The 17,725-nt window shown below is 40.7% G+C and overlaps 1 protein-coding gene across 1 annotated transcript in view; it reads right to left on the bottom strand.

The window, feature by feature from the left end:
• The window catches only part of vat1 (vesicle amine transport 1), a 64,596-nt gene that overhangs the window by 3,778 nt on the left and 43,093 nt on the right, over positions 1-17,725 (bottom strand). Inside the window, exons 4-5 of the mRNA XM_079564500.1 lie at positions 15,511-15,600; positions 10,908-11,149 (exon numbers count right to left, since the gene is read on the bottom strand). Coding sequence (XP_079420626.1) covers positions 10,908-11,149; positions 15,511-15,600 — 332 coding nt within the window. The remainder of the gene's footprint in view (positions 1-10,907; positions 11,150-15,510; positions 15,601-17,725) is intronic.

The raw sequence follows: 17,725 nt of genomic DNA, 5'->3' as shown, positions 1-17,725 counted from the left end.
GCCAGCGAGCCCCGGCCAAGTGAGCGTCTCTTTACCATTTGGTCACAAAATTTTATACTTTGCATCATCCAAGAAGGAATCATTTTCTTCAATAGAGTGTGCAATTCTACAGTTACAGTTTTGTTTGCACATTTTAATTGGCTAAACCACGGTTGCCAGGTATCAACAGCTACAGCCAATGTGTCTTTGAAAAAAAAAAAAAAAGCACCCAAATCGACCAGACATATGGCGTGGTTGAATTTTAAAATGTCTTTTCCAGGTTTTCACTACACCCATCCTATGATATGAACCCATCCACCTTCTCTCTCTCAGAAAGAACTGCCCTGTTTGCCTCGGATATGTCATGTGATACAGTTTTCTGTGTAGAGTTCAGGATCATGATGTCAAATCGCTAAGCAGCATTGGAGCTTATTCCATAATAAACTAATGGAGATTATAAAAGGTATAGTACTGGAGTTGATTACATTAACATTAGCCTTAACCGAGCACATTTTCTCCAGTTTGGCATTACCCAAATCTGAAAGCTTAAAAAAAGCAACAAAATAGAGAGGAAAATGTGACAAAAATGTGACAAAAACGTGACAAAAAGTGACAAAACCAGGATGAAAAAGCAAAAAAATAGCATCAAAAAACGTGCCGGAGAAGCAACATAAAATACACCAAAAAGTGACAAAAACGTGATGAAAAAGCAACAAAAAACAAGACAAAAATACTTCAAAAATGTGACAAAAAAGTTACGATCACTTTTGCAGATCTCAGCTTTCAAATTAGGCATTGCACTGTGGCTCTTCAGTCGAGAAGCTTTTAGATTTGGGTAAAGGTGAACTAGAGAAAATGAGCTTGGTTAAGGTGGGGGTTGAGACTTTAAAACAAATGGACAGTACAGTGTATAAGATGTATTTACCAGTAGTTACTCGGTCACTAATGGATCATTTTTAACTGATGTTTGCTAGAACCCACAAACATGGAAGATCTCTATGGTAACAGTGAATTTAGAACATTCCATCCCGAACTCTATAATAAAAGCTTTAAATGGCATATTTCTCAAGGACAACAGCTCCATCCATGGATGGATAAACCTCATAGTGACACTTAAAGCCCCTTTACCTGATATTTTCCCCAGGTAGTGGAATTAAAAGTGAATTGTGAAAGTAGAACACTGTTGTAAGTATTATTGTGACAGTGATCCTGATAAAGTGACCTTGAAAGTTTTGAAACATGCTTGTAAACTCATTCCTGTGAAGAATTGTGATGTTAGAAAGGCATTAGGAATGTTAGGAATAAAAAAAAAAAAGGTATATAACTTAACTAAGAAGGAATGGATCAAATGCAAAAGACAAGTTTTTTAAACCCCATAGAATCAGCTTACAGTGGATAAGAGGTGGATTGTAGGAGCTCCGGAACCATTTCATGAATTCCTAAATGCAATAAAAAAAATACATAAATGTGTGAATGTGTTAGAAAGAATCACGTTGTGGGTGGCACCGTTGTCTCACGGCAACAAGATCCTAACTTTGATGAACTGCCAAAACAGTGGCAGCAGCTCTGTTAAGGACTGTGATTTAAAGTGCTTTCAAAGGGCTCAGGTTTTTGTCTTGTAAAACTTTGGATTTTAACATTTCAGTCACATACTGTAACTTTACAGAAATGGAACACTTTACAAGCTTCGGCAGGTGTTACTTGGCTTTCGTTGGTGAAATGTTACCATGGCAGAAGGGGATTATTATGCTTTGGATTGTTTGTGTACATAGATGTAAATGTGTAATGCAATCTCCAATACTGCGTCTGGTTTCCTTGATCACCTGTGTTTGTGAAAGTTCTGAGTTGAATGCTGAGTAAGGACAGAAATTGAACATTGCGTCCAAAAGGCAAATGCACTTATTACATTCTGTAGTAGCAGCTGTAGCATTCCTCCAACATAATCTTAAAACCATATGCAGGCTGCTCTCTGGGATGACGCTGTTCCCACTGCTTTCTCACAGTAAAACAAATTACGTGGCCCGTGCTCTTGCCTAATGTGCAGTGTATGAGAAATCGCATTGTCGGTGGAGACAGTTATAATCTTTGAAAGGAAATGAAAGTGCAGCAGCGAAAAAGGCGTGTGGAACATAACTTCGTAGACCAAAACAAGACGAGGTAGAAGCTTAAACGAATGGGACTTTACAAGGTTTTGTATGAGGCCCAACACTACTGTATGTAAAGGAACAAGGATGCACAGTATATCATATCATAATTGTGATCGCAATATCCATATCGCAAGAAGCCACAAAATCACTGGGGTCTTCCATCTGAATTAGACATTTTTTCTTGATTGTCTCGATTTAGTTCCACTTTAGCCTTTTTTTCGATCCACAACCCACAATTTGATGAAAAAACAAGTCGCGTAAGATTTGATTGAAGACAGTTATTGATGTTTGCAATGTTTTCTCATATTGTGCAGCCCAATAAAGAAAGTAAGTGCAAGCAGGACGATAACAAAATTTCCATTTCTATATTTTGTTATTTACAGTAAGAGGAAAGTCTTGACTGGTCTCCCTCATTCCTAAAATGTAGCCCAAGAGTTCTTCAGCCCTTTCCAAGAAGCCCCCCAAAGGCTTTCTCCAGTTCGGCCAAAAGGTTTATTGAGTCAAATTTGATTACTGGTGTTGCAAAACAATTCATGCACCAACACATTTTTACAGTGAATTTTCAGTTCTTGCACCAAATGATTGAGTTATGAATACGTTGAACACAATCTGCCAACATTTCGTTTATTTACTGTGGGTAAGTATTCTGAAGTTGCTCTGTCCTGTTTTCATTTTGCAGAACTGAGGAGTCAAAAGGTTGGAGACCCTTGCCCTAAAGACATTGTTCAATCTATTCAGTGCGGTATTCAATGAAAGAAGATTGTTGAAGTTTGCAAAGAGAGGTGTGTCAGGACTGAATAGTGAATAGTTGCAAAGCACTAAGCTGAAGGTCCCAGGATGATTTGAAGATAATGAATAAAGACAGCATGATGCGCTGTCACCACATAGATTTTTTTTTGTTTGTGTGTGTGGTTTCTTCTCTTCAAATTTCTTTATTAGCATTTTTTAAGTCACCACATAGATTTAACTAACTTATGATCTGGGGTTGCTGCAGTTGGTCAGTTGTAAGTTCAGCAGGAACACTATGGGCCCAAAGAATGAGATCAACGGACTACCTGAACATGACCAGGATATTCCATCAATGGATTTCTTCTTCCCTCATGGCATTCCGAGATGACAATTCCAGGATTCATTAGGTTGTGAAAGAGTGGTTCAATGACACAAAATTTTCTCACATGGATTGGCCGCCCCCCCTCCTGGAATCGCCACCTTAACGTGGTGGAGGGGTTTGAGAGCCAGAATGATCCAGGAGCTATGTTGTCAGGCCCGGTTTGAACCATGAGACAGTGTATATAAGAATTGGACACTGGACTGACCCCTGAACACTATTTTGTAGCACGCTTGTACAATGGCAATAAAACACTTACTTACTTACTTACTTATTTATTTAATATATATATTTTTACTGAGAGGAACAGCATGATATTTGACACACATATAATCCAACACAGTGTTGATGTTTTGCTGCTTGAAATGATATAAAACACATTTTCCATGGGGGGTTACGGTCATTTGTCTGGTCATTTGGGAGATGAAGGCCTTAAAACTGGCTCTAGATCACGGCAAAATGTCCAAATTCTAGCCGGATATCCTGAGTTTAACCTTAGAGCGAGGGAAATTTCCGTAATGCTATAATCACCCCTCGGCCACGCCTTCTGACCACTTCTCTCTGCCTGCTATCTGCTCCTGTCTCCATCTCTTCTTCCTCCTTGAGTCGAACGGACCACCTAACGACCAACGCCAAGGCAACAGGGCCATCTCTTAGCAACGTCAAGCCTGAAAACGTGGCCCTGACGACTTTGGTACGCAGCAACAAGAGAGAGATGGAGAGAGAGGGAGGGAGAGAGAGAGGCTTGCAACGTAAAGCAACTCGTAAAGCTGAAAGAAACATTGCTCCAGTTTGGTAATGAAATGTGTTCTAGAAAATCTTCAAAGGGCGTAAACAATCAAAGTGTAATCACAAAGATATTTTTCCAAAACCGCTCATGCCCAAGCAACAGAGATAATACACCCTCTGACAAACAAAAAAGTCACCACCTGGATTTAACTGTTATGGGGTTGTGGCAGTTGGTCTGGTCTAGGTTCAACAACACTATGTGCCCAAACAACAAGATCAGCTGAACATCTTGAATGACCAGGTTATTCCATCAATGCATTTCTTCTTCCTTGATAGCACGGGCATATTCCAAGATGACAATGCCAGGATTCATCGAGCTCACATGGTGAAAGAGTGATTTAGGGAGCAGGAGACATTATTTTCACACATGGATTGGCCGCCACAGAGTCTAAAATGTAACCACATTGAGAATCTTTGAGATGTGCTGGAGAAGGCTTTGCACAGTGGTCACACTCCCAGGAGAGTGCCCAATGGCTGCTGGCTGCTCCGCTTTGTGGGGACGACACTTGGGGCCGCCATTGCTCCGCCATTGCTGTAGTACCGCCCTAGCCGCTAGTCTCCCATTGGAATGCATTGCACTTGATACGTTAAAAACAACTTTAAAGCCTGGTTTCTAATTTTCCAAAATTTTCTACAACTAGATATTCCTCCTGTGATAACGCTGGGTTAGTTACAATTAAATAAACCAGGCTGGTCTTCGTGAGAACATTTTTGAATCTCGTACTAATGAGGTTTGGACTGTTGGCATTGAAACTGCGCGAACTGCACGTCACGCAAGGGCCGAGTCTACAGTGAAGATCCCGCCCTTTTGCCCTTTTTAGGAACATGCTTCATCAGAGCTGGGGAGGAGGAGTCTGTAAATCCGCCATGATTTCCCCTTCGAACGTGGTCATTGTGGTAAACGGGGATTAGTGAGGAATGACAGTCTATTAATAATATGTCTATGCGAGTGCCCCGCCATCTTCAACATCGCCAAAGTTAGACATAACTTTTGAACAGAAAGAAGTTAAAACTTGTGGCCTTCTGAGATTTTAAGCTTTCAAACCAGCTCTCCCTGGTCCTCCTTCTACGCCCCCGTGGAGCAGTGCAACATCGCGGTGAATAGTTGTAAATTTACATCAGAAGTGGAGGCAACAAAACTGTCACAGGTTTTATGATTGTTAATTTTCCAAAACAAAAAAAGAAAACAAACAAAAATAAGAAAAATGAATAAATGATTATCACCAACTATAATAATCATAATATAACTTTCCATAATCATAGCCTCTAAAAATATAGTATGTCTTTTGAGTCCAGAAATTTCAGAAAAATCTTTGTACACGTATAAATGCTACAAATGCATATAAAGTATAATTTTTACATTGCAGATGCTTATTGAAACAATTCCTCAGTGAATGTGTGCTGCATTCAAAGCTGCAGGCATTCAAAGAAACAGTGTGAGAAACGTCAATGAAAGACTCTTAAAAGCCTTGTAAAGTGAGAGAATGTCTGAGCACTGTATGTTCACTCTCGCTTGCTAAAAGCAGTGCCTTGGAGGAGATCGGTGCTGCCTAAGACTTTTTGAAGATGTTTCTCTAATTGAAATCCCCGGCCGACGAGCACGTGTAATTGATTAGTGGCGGACACTGTGGCCTTTGGAGCAGGATGCCGTCTGATGAATGGGGTCAGGGCGTGGCATCAGCACCGTGTTTATCAGGCTCCGTTCGTTATTATGGCCACCCTGCTCTTTCATTTACAACAGGAAAGGCCCTTTATTGTTCGCACCTATCCAAGTTAATATCCATAATAATAAAACAGCTTTTATGACGCTCTTGTTGAGTCTTCCTTGTCTTTTTATACATCAGGCCCCTCCCAGAGACAGACGCACGCAGCGGCCACAGCATGTCTCCATAGAAACAAGACGGGAGGAAACGAGACGGTGAGGAAGTCAATAAGCTTAAAGAAAATATGGAAAGATGAAGGCAGAGGTAGGGATGTTATCTGCGGTGCAACCTGTGGGCCAAGGAGGGTACCTATGGTTTGTTTGGGTTTAGCTCTCAATATGGTGAAGATGGCAATGACAAAATGAGTATGGATTATTTAGAGGAAGGAAGCGCTAAAGCGGTTTTCAACTGGTATTGCTTTGGGACCTACAATTTACCTTGGGATGAAAAGCTGCGACCGTAATTAAAATGTCATTATGTCAAGTTAAATAGTACAAAACAAGTACACACTAGGAGTCAAAGGATTGTTTGTGCAATATGTTTCCCTCCTCCTGTCTATTTTTGCACTTTTCAATATGTGAGTGTGGCTGAATGAAGATTGTGTGTATTATACTGTTTTAATATTTTTGATCATATATGTGAGTTGACAGGTTCGTCTCATCCAAGTACATTTCATTGTACTGTTGACTATGTGTTGACCTGCATATGAGAAAAAAAGTCTAAATCTAATCTAACTCTGGCAGTGTTTCTATGCTGTTTCAGGCGGAACATATTTCAAGAAAAGGCTTGCAACCTATTGTGATTCCGTAAAACACACTTTTGGGTCCCGACCCACCAGTTTAGAACCACTGATTTAGAGGAAGTAAGCGCAAAAGGCGTTAAAGCAGAACTAAGTAACTCATGCCCCTAGAGGCCATAAGTGCCAATGCAGGTGTCGTAGCATGTTACAGTTTTTTACTCATTAATTGTAGTAAATACTACACTGACAGAAAAAACAAAGGGAAAGTTGGATATTGTACGTCCAATTACACAATGGACATTTTTTTTTTTTCACTCAAACATGGCTGTAAATATACTGCTAAAGTGGCGCTAGCCCATAGTTAGCTTTGCCCGTTAGCCTGTTAGCTTCTTCTTTGTGATTCCATTAGTGTGTATTGGTGCTCTGCCTCGGTGGCAGGGAAAGTTGCAATTGTCGTTTTCTGGCCAGAGACACCAGGGGGAGATGAAAGACCCCCCAATCATCCCATTAACACTTGTATTACCCCCAGAGGGACAACGACAAGGATTTATTAAGGTAAACAAGTTAACGAGTACTGCTTTAAATGTAAAGATATCATCAGGAAATTATACATGTTATTTTCTATATACATAGGCCTATCAAGAAGTCTTCAGAACATATGGTAAACCGTGCCTTTTTTCAGTTCGAAAGCGCACCTTATACTTTTAAAGTATCATTTTCTCAACCAAGTTTCATGTTTTATGTTTCATGTTGCACAATTGACAATGGCAATAAAAACAATTCTGATTCTGATTCAGAGCACGGCTAAATTTGGATAATAATAAGACCGTTTCTGCATTCTAAGCCTTTAGTCTCCAACCTTTTTTTTACTCTGCAGCTACTTTTATCTAAAAAGAAGGGCAGAGAGCTATGATACTTGTGTCTCTATGCAACTTAAGTGGAGAAAGAGTTCATGGCGGAGAGCAGCAGAGGTGACATTCCCACTTAATAAAGAAAAAGACTTTCCTCTTTTACTATACATAAAGGTTGGCAGGCTGTGTTCAACATGCTCAGAACAAAAAGAAGATGCATCTGAAGAGTGAATCATCAAGGACGAAATGTAAAAAGCCTTTTGGGAGCGAGAGAGTTTGGTAGCTCCCGAGTGACTGGTTCGAGATCCCAATTTTGAGTCAGAGCATTTTCACTGTAGAGCTCTGTAATGGGAAACGGTAAGTCCCTGTTAGTGAAAAGACCTTCACACAATGCAGCTCGATACTTGCACACAGTTTTTGCAGATCATTTTGTGTCGCCCCCAGGGACAAACGGGGGCTTGAGCAAATAAAAAGCTGGACAGTTACACGCTCAGTCTCACAGAGCAAGAGCCACGCCCGGTTTTAAGCAGACACTACAGCACCTGGTATTCATCTGCAAACGGGGGAAGGCACAGCTGTAAGTACAAATGCACCCATGTGAAATGAATCATACGGAATAAGCTGAAAATGTTGTCGTAAATCATACAATCTGCTGAACTGTGCAGACATGGGACGCTTCCGCTCATATGAAGCTTTGTGGATGTGTTTTAGCAAACGGGATATCAGCCGCTAACTCGGGAATTTGAACAAAAATGTCAGTGAAACGGAGAGAAAATAATTGTCATTGTTAGACAAAACGACAAAAGCTTTGGTTGCTCTAGTTATTTCAGATTTTTCTCATGAAACAGTGGTTGCAGAAAACAGTCTTGGCCAATTTTGTTTTTCTATTTTTGGGTTGGAGTGAGAGACTGGCGAGAGAGCGGAACAAGAGGACGTAAAAGCACTCAACAAAACTGGAAAATAACAGTACTGAGTGTGAAGTAAGTGACAGGCTCATAGTGATACTATGACCATGACTTCAACTGTTACCGCTAGCACAGGTACAGCTTCTGTTATCATTTTACTTTTACCACTACTAGTATTATCATTATAGTGCCTAGGGTTGCACTACAGTGGGGAAAAAATGTATTTGGTCAGTTCCTCATAGACTTTCTATTGGATTTTGGCCAAATACTTTTTTCCCTGCTGTATATGACAAAAAGTGACATATGATAACTGTGTTGAATATTGTGGTGATTGTATTGCAATTCTACTAAACCATCCATCCATTTTCTTCCGCTTTATCCGGGTCGCGGGTGCTACGACCCCGAGGTGACACCAGGCCAGCTCGGAGACATAGTCCCACCACCGTGTCCTGGGGCTTCCTAGAGGCCTCCTCCCAATAGGAAATGCCTGGAACATCTCCTGTGGGAGACGACCAGGAGGCATCCGAAACAGATGCTCTAGCCACCTCAGCTGGCTCCTTTCGAGGTGAAGGAGCAGCGACTCTACTCCGAGCTCCTCCTGGGTAACTGAGCTCCTCACCCGGTCTCGAAGGGTGCGCCCAGCAACCCTGCGAACGAACTCAATTCGGCCGCTTGTATTCGCAATCTTGCCCTTTCGGTCATTACCCAAATCTCATGACCATAGGTGAGGGTGGGGAGAGTAGATCTACTAAACCATACATTAAATTTAAACAAAACAACAACAAAAATAGCTTGTTTCTCAGCAAATTGTGTTAAAAGAAGGCTTCAAAATATACTAAATCAAGTCCAATACACTGTAAGACATCAGAGAACAGGTTTTCTAAAAGACACAATAGTTTTAACCAGTAGTTATTAGTACAAAAGGCAATAGTTCTCTCAAAAATTGTTACCTCTCTTGGGTGTTGGCCTTTTATTTACAGCACAACCCTTTTCAAAATAGCCTCCAGAGTACAATAACGCTGCTCTATTGAACTTCTAAAACCTTTATTGAACTTGAACAGCAGAACAATGCTGGATATTTCAACACAATTTACACAATAAAGTCCGCACTGGAGCAACATGCTGTGATGTATTGACAGTAATAAGCTTTAAGAGTATACGCCTCGCTAACAAAATGTATGGTACATCTAGTCCTTATCATTACACTGTATATCAACAAAACAAGAACCGCCCAACACATGTTTTTTTTATCACATACTTGCCATGTAATTCAGTCGGCAAATGGATTTATGGGCCAGGTTGTTTTTCACTGAGGATGCCATTTTCCATAACAACACCACAGTGCGCTGGGGCGGATCGGCTTTGTAATGTGAGCTATAATGTTCATTAAACCTGCTCAAAATCAAAACACCTTCTGGGGTTTACTAAACTAGACGCAGACAAACAAAAAACATCTCTAAATGCTCAAACTTGCAAAACGGTGTCAACAAAGGAATTTAAAATGAGTCAATAATTATACAGCTTAATATGTATAAACTTTGTGGTGCTTCTCGTGATCCTCAAGTCTTGACTTCTGGAAAATCAGGAGCCCCAACAGGCAAACCCAGAGAGAAACATGCCTTGTCAAAGCAGGTCTCGATTTCCTTTTGCACTCAGGTTACTTTGATAAAAACAAATTTTATATTAGAAGAAATGTTTTGTAAAAGAGCTCATGCAAAAAGGCTACCGAGGTCAAATGTTGCAAATGTGTGTCTTTCAACTTGGAGTAATCTAGGAATATATAACACAACATTATTTCCAGACCAGAGCGACTTGACTAACTGCTCATAGCTGATTAGTTTGGCTTTACCCAAATCTAAATGCTTCGTGACTGGTGCTTACAACCTACAGGCTACAGTAACGCCTCATTTGAAAGTGCAGACCTACAAAACTGATCTAAGATTTGTTCCTTGCATTGTTGCCGTCACTTTTTTGTAGATTTTTTGTCACGTTTTGTCACTTTTTTGTCTTTTTTTGTCACTTTTTGGACACATTTTTTAATCATTTTGTCACTTTTTTGTCACGTTTTTGTTTCTATTTTTGGCATATTTTTGACTCTTTTTGCTGCATTTCATCTTTCATCTCAATTTCAATGCAATTTTGCCAGAAGCTTTTAGATTTGGGTAAGGCCGAACTGGAGAAAATGTGCTCAGTTAAGACCGGAGTAAAGAGTGTAATATTGTATATCTGATGCAAAATATGAATGGGATTTTTACTTCCACCACCCGGCAAGGACTGGAAGTAGGCGGGACTTACATCATCAGTCACTTCCTGCCTCAGCTGGAGGTAGAAAGTGATCAAGGGAAAGATTAAACTAAAACTAGCGATTATTATGAAGTGTGAAACTACATGTCATTTAAGACGATAAAATAAGTTTTATCTGATATTTCCAACAACAGTTAGACATTTGTTTATTGTTACTATGACAACAGCTAAACCAGGAATGTTTATAAACAATTAAAGGGTCTATAGAACTACCCTAATGAGCACACAGTGGCTATAGATAAAAGATGGATGGTTCTAATATGCATTGTGGTATCAGCAAGTAAAGTTAAGCAGCAGATTTTGACCAGCGTTTCTGAGTCTTTCACCTTGGGACAACTGTGCGCAAAACGCGATATTATTTTCAGACAGTTTTAAGACGTACCTGTTCGAGATGCCAGGTGGAGTCGATGCGGGGCTTGACCTTGCCCTGTTTGTAGAGGTCCAGGAGAGTGTTCATGGTTTGGGTGATGAGCTCCGTCTCTCCGTCCAGGTATCCCAGGTGGTACCCGCACACGGACTTGTTCCCCTGGATCAGGCTCAGCGTGTGGATGGAGAACTGGTGGTACCAGTTCTTAGCCACCGCGATCAGGTTCTTCTTCTGACCCGCCAACATGTTCGCCGCACCTGCGAGAGAATTCAAGAGCGTTCTCAGTTGATGTATAACTACACAAATGAGTTGTGGTACACAACATAGTGAGAGCAGCTGAGAAGATCACCTGTGTCACACTCTTCTCCATTCAGCACTTTTGCACCTGTCTCACCTGCAAATCCCTCAGGTCACTATGGCAAGCACAGTCATAGTGACCTGAGTGTATCCATGCATCCATTGTGCTGTCAGAAAGCTGAACTCTCTCCTTTCTCTGCCCTCCCTTCCCCCAAAAAATACATTATAATCCTATATATTTAGTTTTAGTTTTACATTGACAATAAAGATAACTTGAACTATTACTCGAAATGAATATGACAAATTATATGTATTACTAATGTCAAAAGGCTATAAGTGCCATAAAACCTACTAACAAGAAACATTTAAAGGTTGGAAAGGGATTCATTATACAAACTTAACTATACAAAACTCTGAGACCTTGAAAAAAATGTGAAAACATATCTAAGAGTTTTGTTACCTTTTTGAAAATGAAAGCTTTTGGCAAAGAGAGTTAACTAGGAGGATTGTTACAGTACAGTCTTCTATTTGTTCAGCCTCTCTTTTCTCAGGCTCTCACCTCCAGTTCACACTCTGAAACCCTCTTCAGCACCTCAGCTCCCACTGTCACCACTTCCTCACATCCCTCCTCCTCCGCTTCCATGAAACATAGCAGCACCCGATTCCTGGTGCCTTTTCCACTGATAAAACTATTGCTCATTTTCCTAATTCAATGAGTACTAACAGGAGCAAATAAAAAACAACACATTCTGTTCATTGCAAATGGTTTCTGGAAATCCATTATTTTTCAAAAAGTAAATGGAAAAGGTGTTGTAGGAAGTTCACTGAAGGGCCTGTCTCACCAGCCTGGAGATTAGTTGGAAAGCCAAGTTGTTGCTGGTCACGGAGATGTCTCCAAAATGTCTCCTGGAGATAAGACGAGTCTCCAGGTAGGCTCGGTAAAAACAAACAGGTTTGATTTCAGCTGAAACTGCATGGAGACATTGCAGAACGTCACAGAAACGTCACAGGTTGAGGACAATGAATAGTGTACGCAGTGTTGCCACAACAGCTTAAGACCATGCTGTTGGTCTCAAGCTGTTAAGACCAACAGCATGAGATCATCGGAGATCATTGACTTGACTTGAAAAAGTCTCCGCTGAAATCAAACCCGGTCCTTTTCACTGAGAACTTGCCTTATCTCCAGGGGACGTCTCAGAGACATCTCCGTGACCAGCAGCAACTCGAGTCTCCACCGAGTCTCAAGGCCGGTGAGCTATGCCCTCTGTATAGGCGCAATCAATCCCAGTTGCAACATCTCCGCAACTCTCCTCCAGCAGGCCCTTAACCTTCCATGTACATAAAAGTTCCCACTTCTTCTATAGCTATTACTGACCCATATGGACTTTCTGCAGTTGTATCTCCACAACTACCTGATGAATTTTATAACCACTATACAATATTTTTTCTCTTTGGCTTCAACTCTTTTCAGCTCTTGGGCCACACAATATATTAAGAACAATAGGTGATATATACCACTCAGAAGAAGCAGGATTTATCGCAAAATCCCTGAGGTCCTTCATTTGAAGTCTTTAAAAAATATGCACCACAACTTAAGAATGTGCAAAAGTTCTTCTCAACCCATGAGTTTTTCTAATTTGATTCCATTTTAGGCTTATTTTTGTCTAGATCTTGTTTGGAGACAATTTAAAGAAAAATTCATCTGTAATTATTGCAATAATCAAGACAGTTCATTTTTTTTTCTCATATCGTGCTGCCCCATCTCTACCTCCTGCATCCTCACTTACTTCTACAATCACTACCAGAACCTCTTCTTCTTGCTCTCTGGGGGTATAAAGAGGACGAACTGGCCTGAACTCATACAGAACACATACAGAATACAGACACATTCCTGGTTCTGCTGCATAGGACTCCCATTGTTCACTACGCATACTTGTGATAAGAGGGAGAGAGAGATGTCCCAGGATGCAGAGGGGTTGAAGGTTGAATGAGGGCTTGGGTGAGGGCTGCTTCTGGAGCTAAATGCAGACTGTGGCCCCTGTTCATGCGGATGCCGGCACTGCCCACTGTAGCGTGTAAACTCCTACGAGATTGGCATCGCAAACAAGAGGGAGTCTGAGGGGCTTGGAGCGATCCGAGGTCACGCAGCCCACCAGGAAGCTCCTCCACGCTGCATGTAGCCGATGTGGGAACTATTGACCATTTTACGAGCTGTCTCCATTTGCACAATTGCACTGGGGTCAAGTAGATTGGAGCCATTTTTCAATAAACTGTCAAGTTATCGGACTTTGTGAAGGCAGAAATTGTAATAAATAGGCTGCTGTTGATCCGAGTCCAAACCTCACATGCTTAAGTTCTTGGTACAAGTTTTTGGAAACTAAATTCGGAGATGAACACTGCATGAAAATGGCCAAGGAATACTGACAGCACAAGCCGCAAATATTTCCATTACTGAGATGTCTTTAGGTTTGTTTCAGCGATCACGCGTTTTTAACAGATTATGGACATTTAGAGGAAACCGTTTATGCCTTCTTTTACGGAATCCAAGTTTTGAAGTCGATTTCTCTGCACTCTCATTGATTTCTGCACATTGTGGATAGTGGTAGCCCTGCTTCTTACAAGTAATAGGTGTAGTAAATCATTTTACAGCCCAGATATAGAATGGCAATGGGATGGAAAGAGGATAGACTATATAATACGGGCGCCAGAGGCTCAGAGGTTTGAGCATTTGTCTTCTGATCCAAAGGTCGTCAGTTCAAACTCTTGATCTGACTGGAACTCTTTTGTGTGGAGGATTTATTTACCAGAAGTGACTTGACCCCGCCTTTTACTGTTTTAGCTAATGTTAGTCTATGGACAACGTTTGCTAGTACCCACAAACATGGTGTATTTCCATGGTAGCAGTGACTTGAAGCTTACTACTATCAGGTGAGGAGAGTGACTGAATAGTGACTACATTGTTGTGCTTTGAGAACATCGTCGATCTTACATCCTGCACTTTTTCACATACCGCTAGAGGGCACTGTTGGCTAATCGCCCAGCAGAAAGAAAGTGTAGGTTACTCTTACCCACAATGAAGAAAACAAAACAAAGCTAATCACGGGCTAAAAGCTAGATGGCCACAGCTAGAGGAACGAGTTCGCAAATGAGAGCTTGAAAAACATGCTGTTGGAAGAGGTTTGTCAACAGTGCAGTTACGCCTCTGCACCTAGCTCGTTGTTTATGCTTAATTTAGCTAACCATTAATGTGTTGTGCTAGCATACCGTATGCCTATTCAGCCTGTTGTTTTTTCTTCATTAGGCATATTTTGGCCGGTGTGTCTTATACTCCGGAACGACTTATAGTTCATAAATACGGTAAATGCAAACCATTATTGATTGACTGCGGAATTCTTCCGCAGTCAATTATTGGTTTTCATGTTCTTTATTATTATTCCTCTTCCATCTTTTTCCCGATTTTCTAGAGCTTTCAGCACCTTCATGCTTTGTGCAATTTATGCAAGTTATGCATCAAAACGTTCCGCATGTTGAGGAGAAGGGTGCTATTACTTTTGGGACTTCTGCAACTTACGGTTTTTCCGCCATCGGCCAAAATGTCGGAGATTTTTCCCATTGACTTATAATGGGGCTGCCGCAAATCCATGCTTTTCTGCACTTTTTTCTGCATTTTATGCAATTTCTGCACTTTGTGCATGTTCAGCTTCTGCAACTTGTGGGTTTTGAGAAAAAAATTGGCCTTCTGCAGTTTTCCAGTTTTTTTATACGAGAGTTTGAAATTTTTGCATTGGTGTGTATGGGGTGAATCCAGCCAATGGGGAGACTCCAGGCCTTTCAGCCATTTGTGCAGCTTCTGCCAATCAAGCACTTTCAACAGTTTGACCAGTTTATGGAATATAAAAGTTTATGCAATATTAATAATTTATGCAAAGTAACCACTTTATGCATTTTAAACCGTTTATGCAACTTAAGAGTTTATGCCATTTAGGATTTATGAATTTTAAAGAGTTTATGCAATTTACATAATTTATGCAAATTAACCCATTCATGCATTTTACCATTTTATGCAGTTTCTACAGTTTATGCAACATGACATTTTATGCATTTTACCAGTTTATGCAAATTAGATTATGCAAATTAAGCAAATTATGCAATTTGAACAGTTTATGCAATTTCTGCATTCGCTTCCCGCAATTCCGCAGTCAATCGCAATGGCGTGCCAAATGAAGTTTACTCTACAAGAAAAAATCTGATGACCACAGCTTTAATCAGCAGCTAGCTAAACCTATTGGCGTGTCCCCCATAAACACTTATGTGGACTTACCATAAGTGATGAGTTTGCCCATTGGCTTGAGCAGGTTGTAGCCCTTGTGGGTGTCTGATCCCCCCAAAGGATCGAGGACGATATCACACCCTGGGAAGAAAACAAAAAAAAGCACCATTATTATTATTTTCATTCCATATGTCATTGATATATTTTCATTATCAGTGTTTTGAACTGAAAAGAGAAGAGCAGCCAAGTCCCACCAGCTTCACACCCACTACATACCAATGCACTGTGAAAAAAGGGCAAACATGGCCAATATTCTGCGAAATTAACTTTCTAGAGGAACAACCATGCTGAAGTTGTGTTTTGTTTCAATCATTTCATGGGAGGACACCTGTAGAAAGTCCCCACTTGTTTTATGTTTTGCTCTTGTCACTGATAAGTCCAGAGAAATAAAATAGCTTTCCCAATGTTTATCCAAACCTTAAATGGAAAGATGTACGGTCAGAAGAAGACACGCTGTTCACAAAAAATAATTCTTCAGGTCACACTAAGGATCTGGAACACTTTAGGACACAATTTCTGATTTAAAGCAATAGTTATCATGTCAATAGGCAATCTCTTTGTCTTACAATCGTGGAAGCACTAGTTTGCGTTGAGAGTTGTCGCCAAACAAACTCCCCTAAAATAGTCAGAACACATGGCTGAAGAAACTATATGCTCCAGAATATTAACAAAGTGCAACAAGCTCGGAAAAGGAAGCCGCTAACCAGTGCCATCTTCAACATGTTTTCTTGTCAAGGGAGAATTGTCCAGGGAGGATTAATGCAATCGCTTTTTGTGAGTCACGTAACAAAAACACCAGGTGCCGCCATATCAGATAATTGTTTTCAAATGCAAATAATGGCAAACTGTACCTGAATTGAAATCACAAAGCAACTAAAGGCTCATCTTTCTCACTGTTGTACTGTCACAGAGAGGCAATTACTACAACCACGGGGTACTGCACAAAATACAGCAACATCTTAAAGCGTGTATCACAAAGTACCATGCTAATGAATGATTTTCTTACAGGTCTAACATGATGCAATATAAAATGTCTTCTGGCGACTGAAAGATGGAAAAGGCAGTTTGGTTTAACTATGTCATTTCAAACTGTTAGAGATAGATATTGGTCAGTTTCTGCCAACTTCAAGTCCATGGGAAGCTGTCTGTTATCCCCCAATATGGCACTGACTGTTCTGCGTTACCACGGAGATCAGCTGCTATACATTGGTTTTAATTTTCCTATAGCCGTTAGCATTAGCCATCAAACGTTGCAAATTATGAACGATCCAGATGTTTTCAGGTGTTGTCAACCCATTGACCACGTTTAGATGAGGTCAAAGCCTTGTTAGAAATCATTAATGAATGTACAGACCTTTTGAGATTTAACTTTAAATACTAATTAGCTTCTAAAAGTGTCCTCTGAGCTAAATGCTAACTCGAATTCAGTTAAGTTTCTGCTTTTTGTGGAGTCTGATACACATCCAATGGCCACTAAACATCATCTTGTAATATGTTAACGATAAAGAAACCACAGAAATTATATAAATGCAACGAAAAGGACAAAACACACCTCCCCATACTTTAGTATTGTGCCTGGCTTTACCATTCATTTGTACAGGGATAAAACACTCAATTTAAGAGGAGAGAGAACAAAATGTGCACATGTTTTAGGAACAAGCTCAGAGAGGCATAGCTAAAGACATTTCTAAGATTTCTATGAGTCCAGTAGTAGCGGAAACAGTCCAATAGCGGAAATAGTATTAGCTGATTCTACCAATTTTTAGAATGAGCCATAAAGCTAGCAACTTCCACTGCCACAACTTACAACTGAATGTTTTGAACCGGGACCTGACTAACCCCGGGTCCAAGTGGCAACTTTTTTTCAGTGGCCAGGCCGAGTATGTATCAATGTGTAGCCCCTAATGAGATACTTTTGTGCCAGACTTTAAATTGGACACCCCTCTTCACTTCTCCTTGTTAAGCTCTGCGCCCATTGATCTTACGGATCCCTCAGCAGGACTCCGCTTTGACCACGGCACACATGGATTGACCAAAAGCCAAGCACGGAAAGGCACAAGGTAGAAAGCCATTGATCCTCACTTCTAATTAGATACATTCGAAGCGGCGTGTCGAATCCTTCTAACTTGCTATCTGTCTGTGTGCCTCATTGAGAACACCATGACCCTCTGGCATAATAGGCCTTCTCTCTCTAGGCTGGCGAGGA

The sequence above is a fragment of the Gobius niger genome (assembly GCF_951799975.1).
Source record: "Gobius niger genome assembly, chromosome: 10".
NCBI classification, from domain to species: Eukaryota; Metazoa; Chordata; class Actinopteri; order Gobiiformes; family Gobiidae; genus Gobius; species Gobius niger.
Note: the sequence above shows the minus strand (reverse complement) of the source record. Positions and strands in the feature narration are given on the sequence as shown.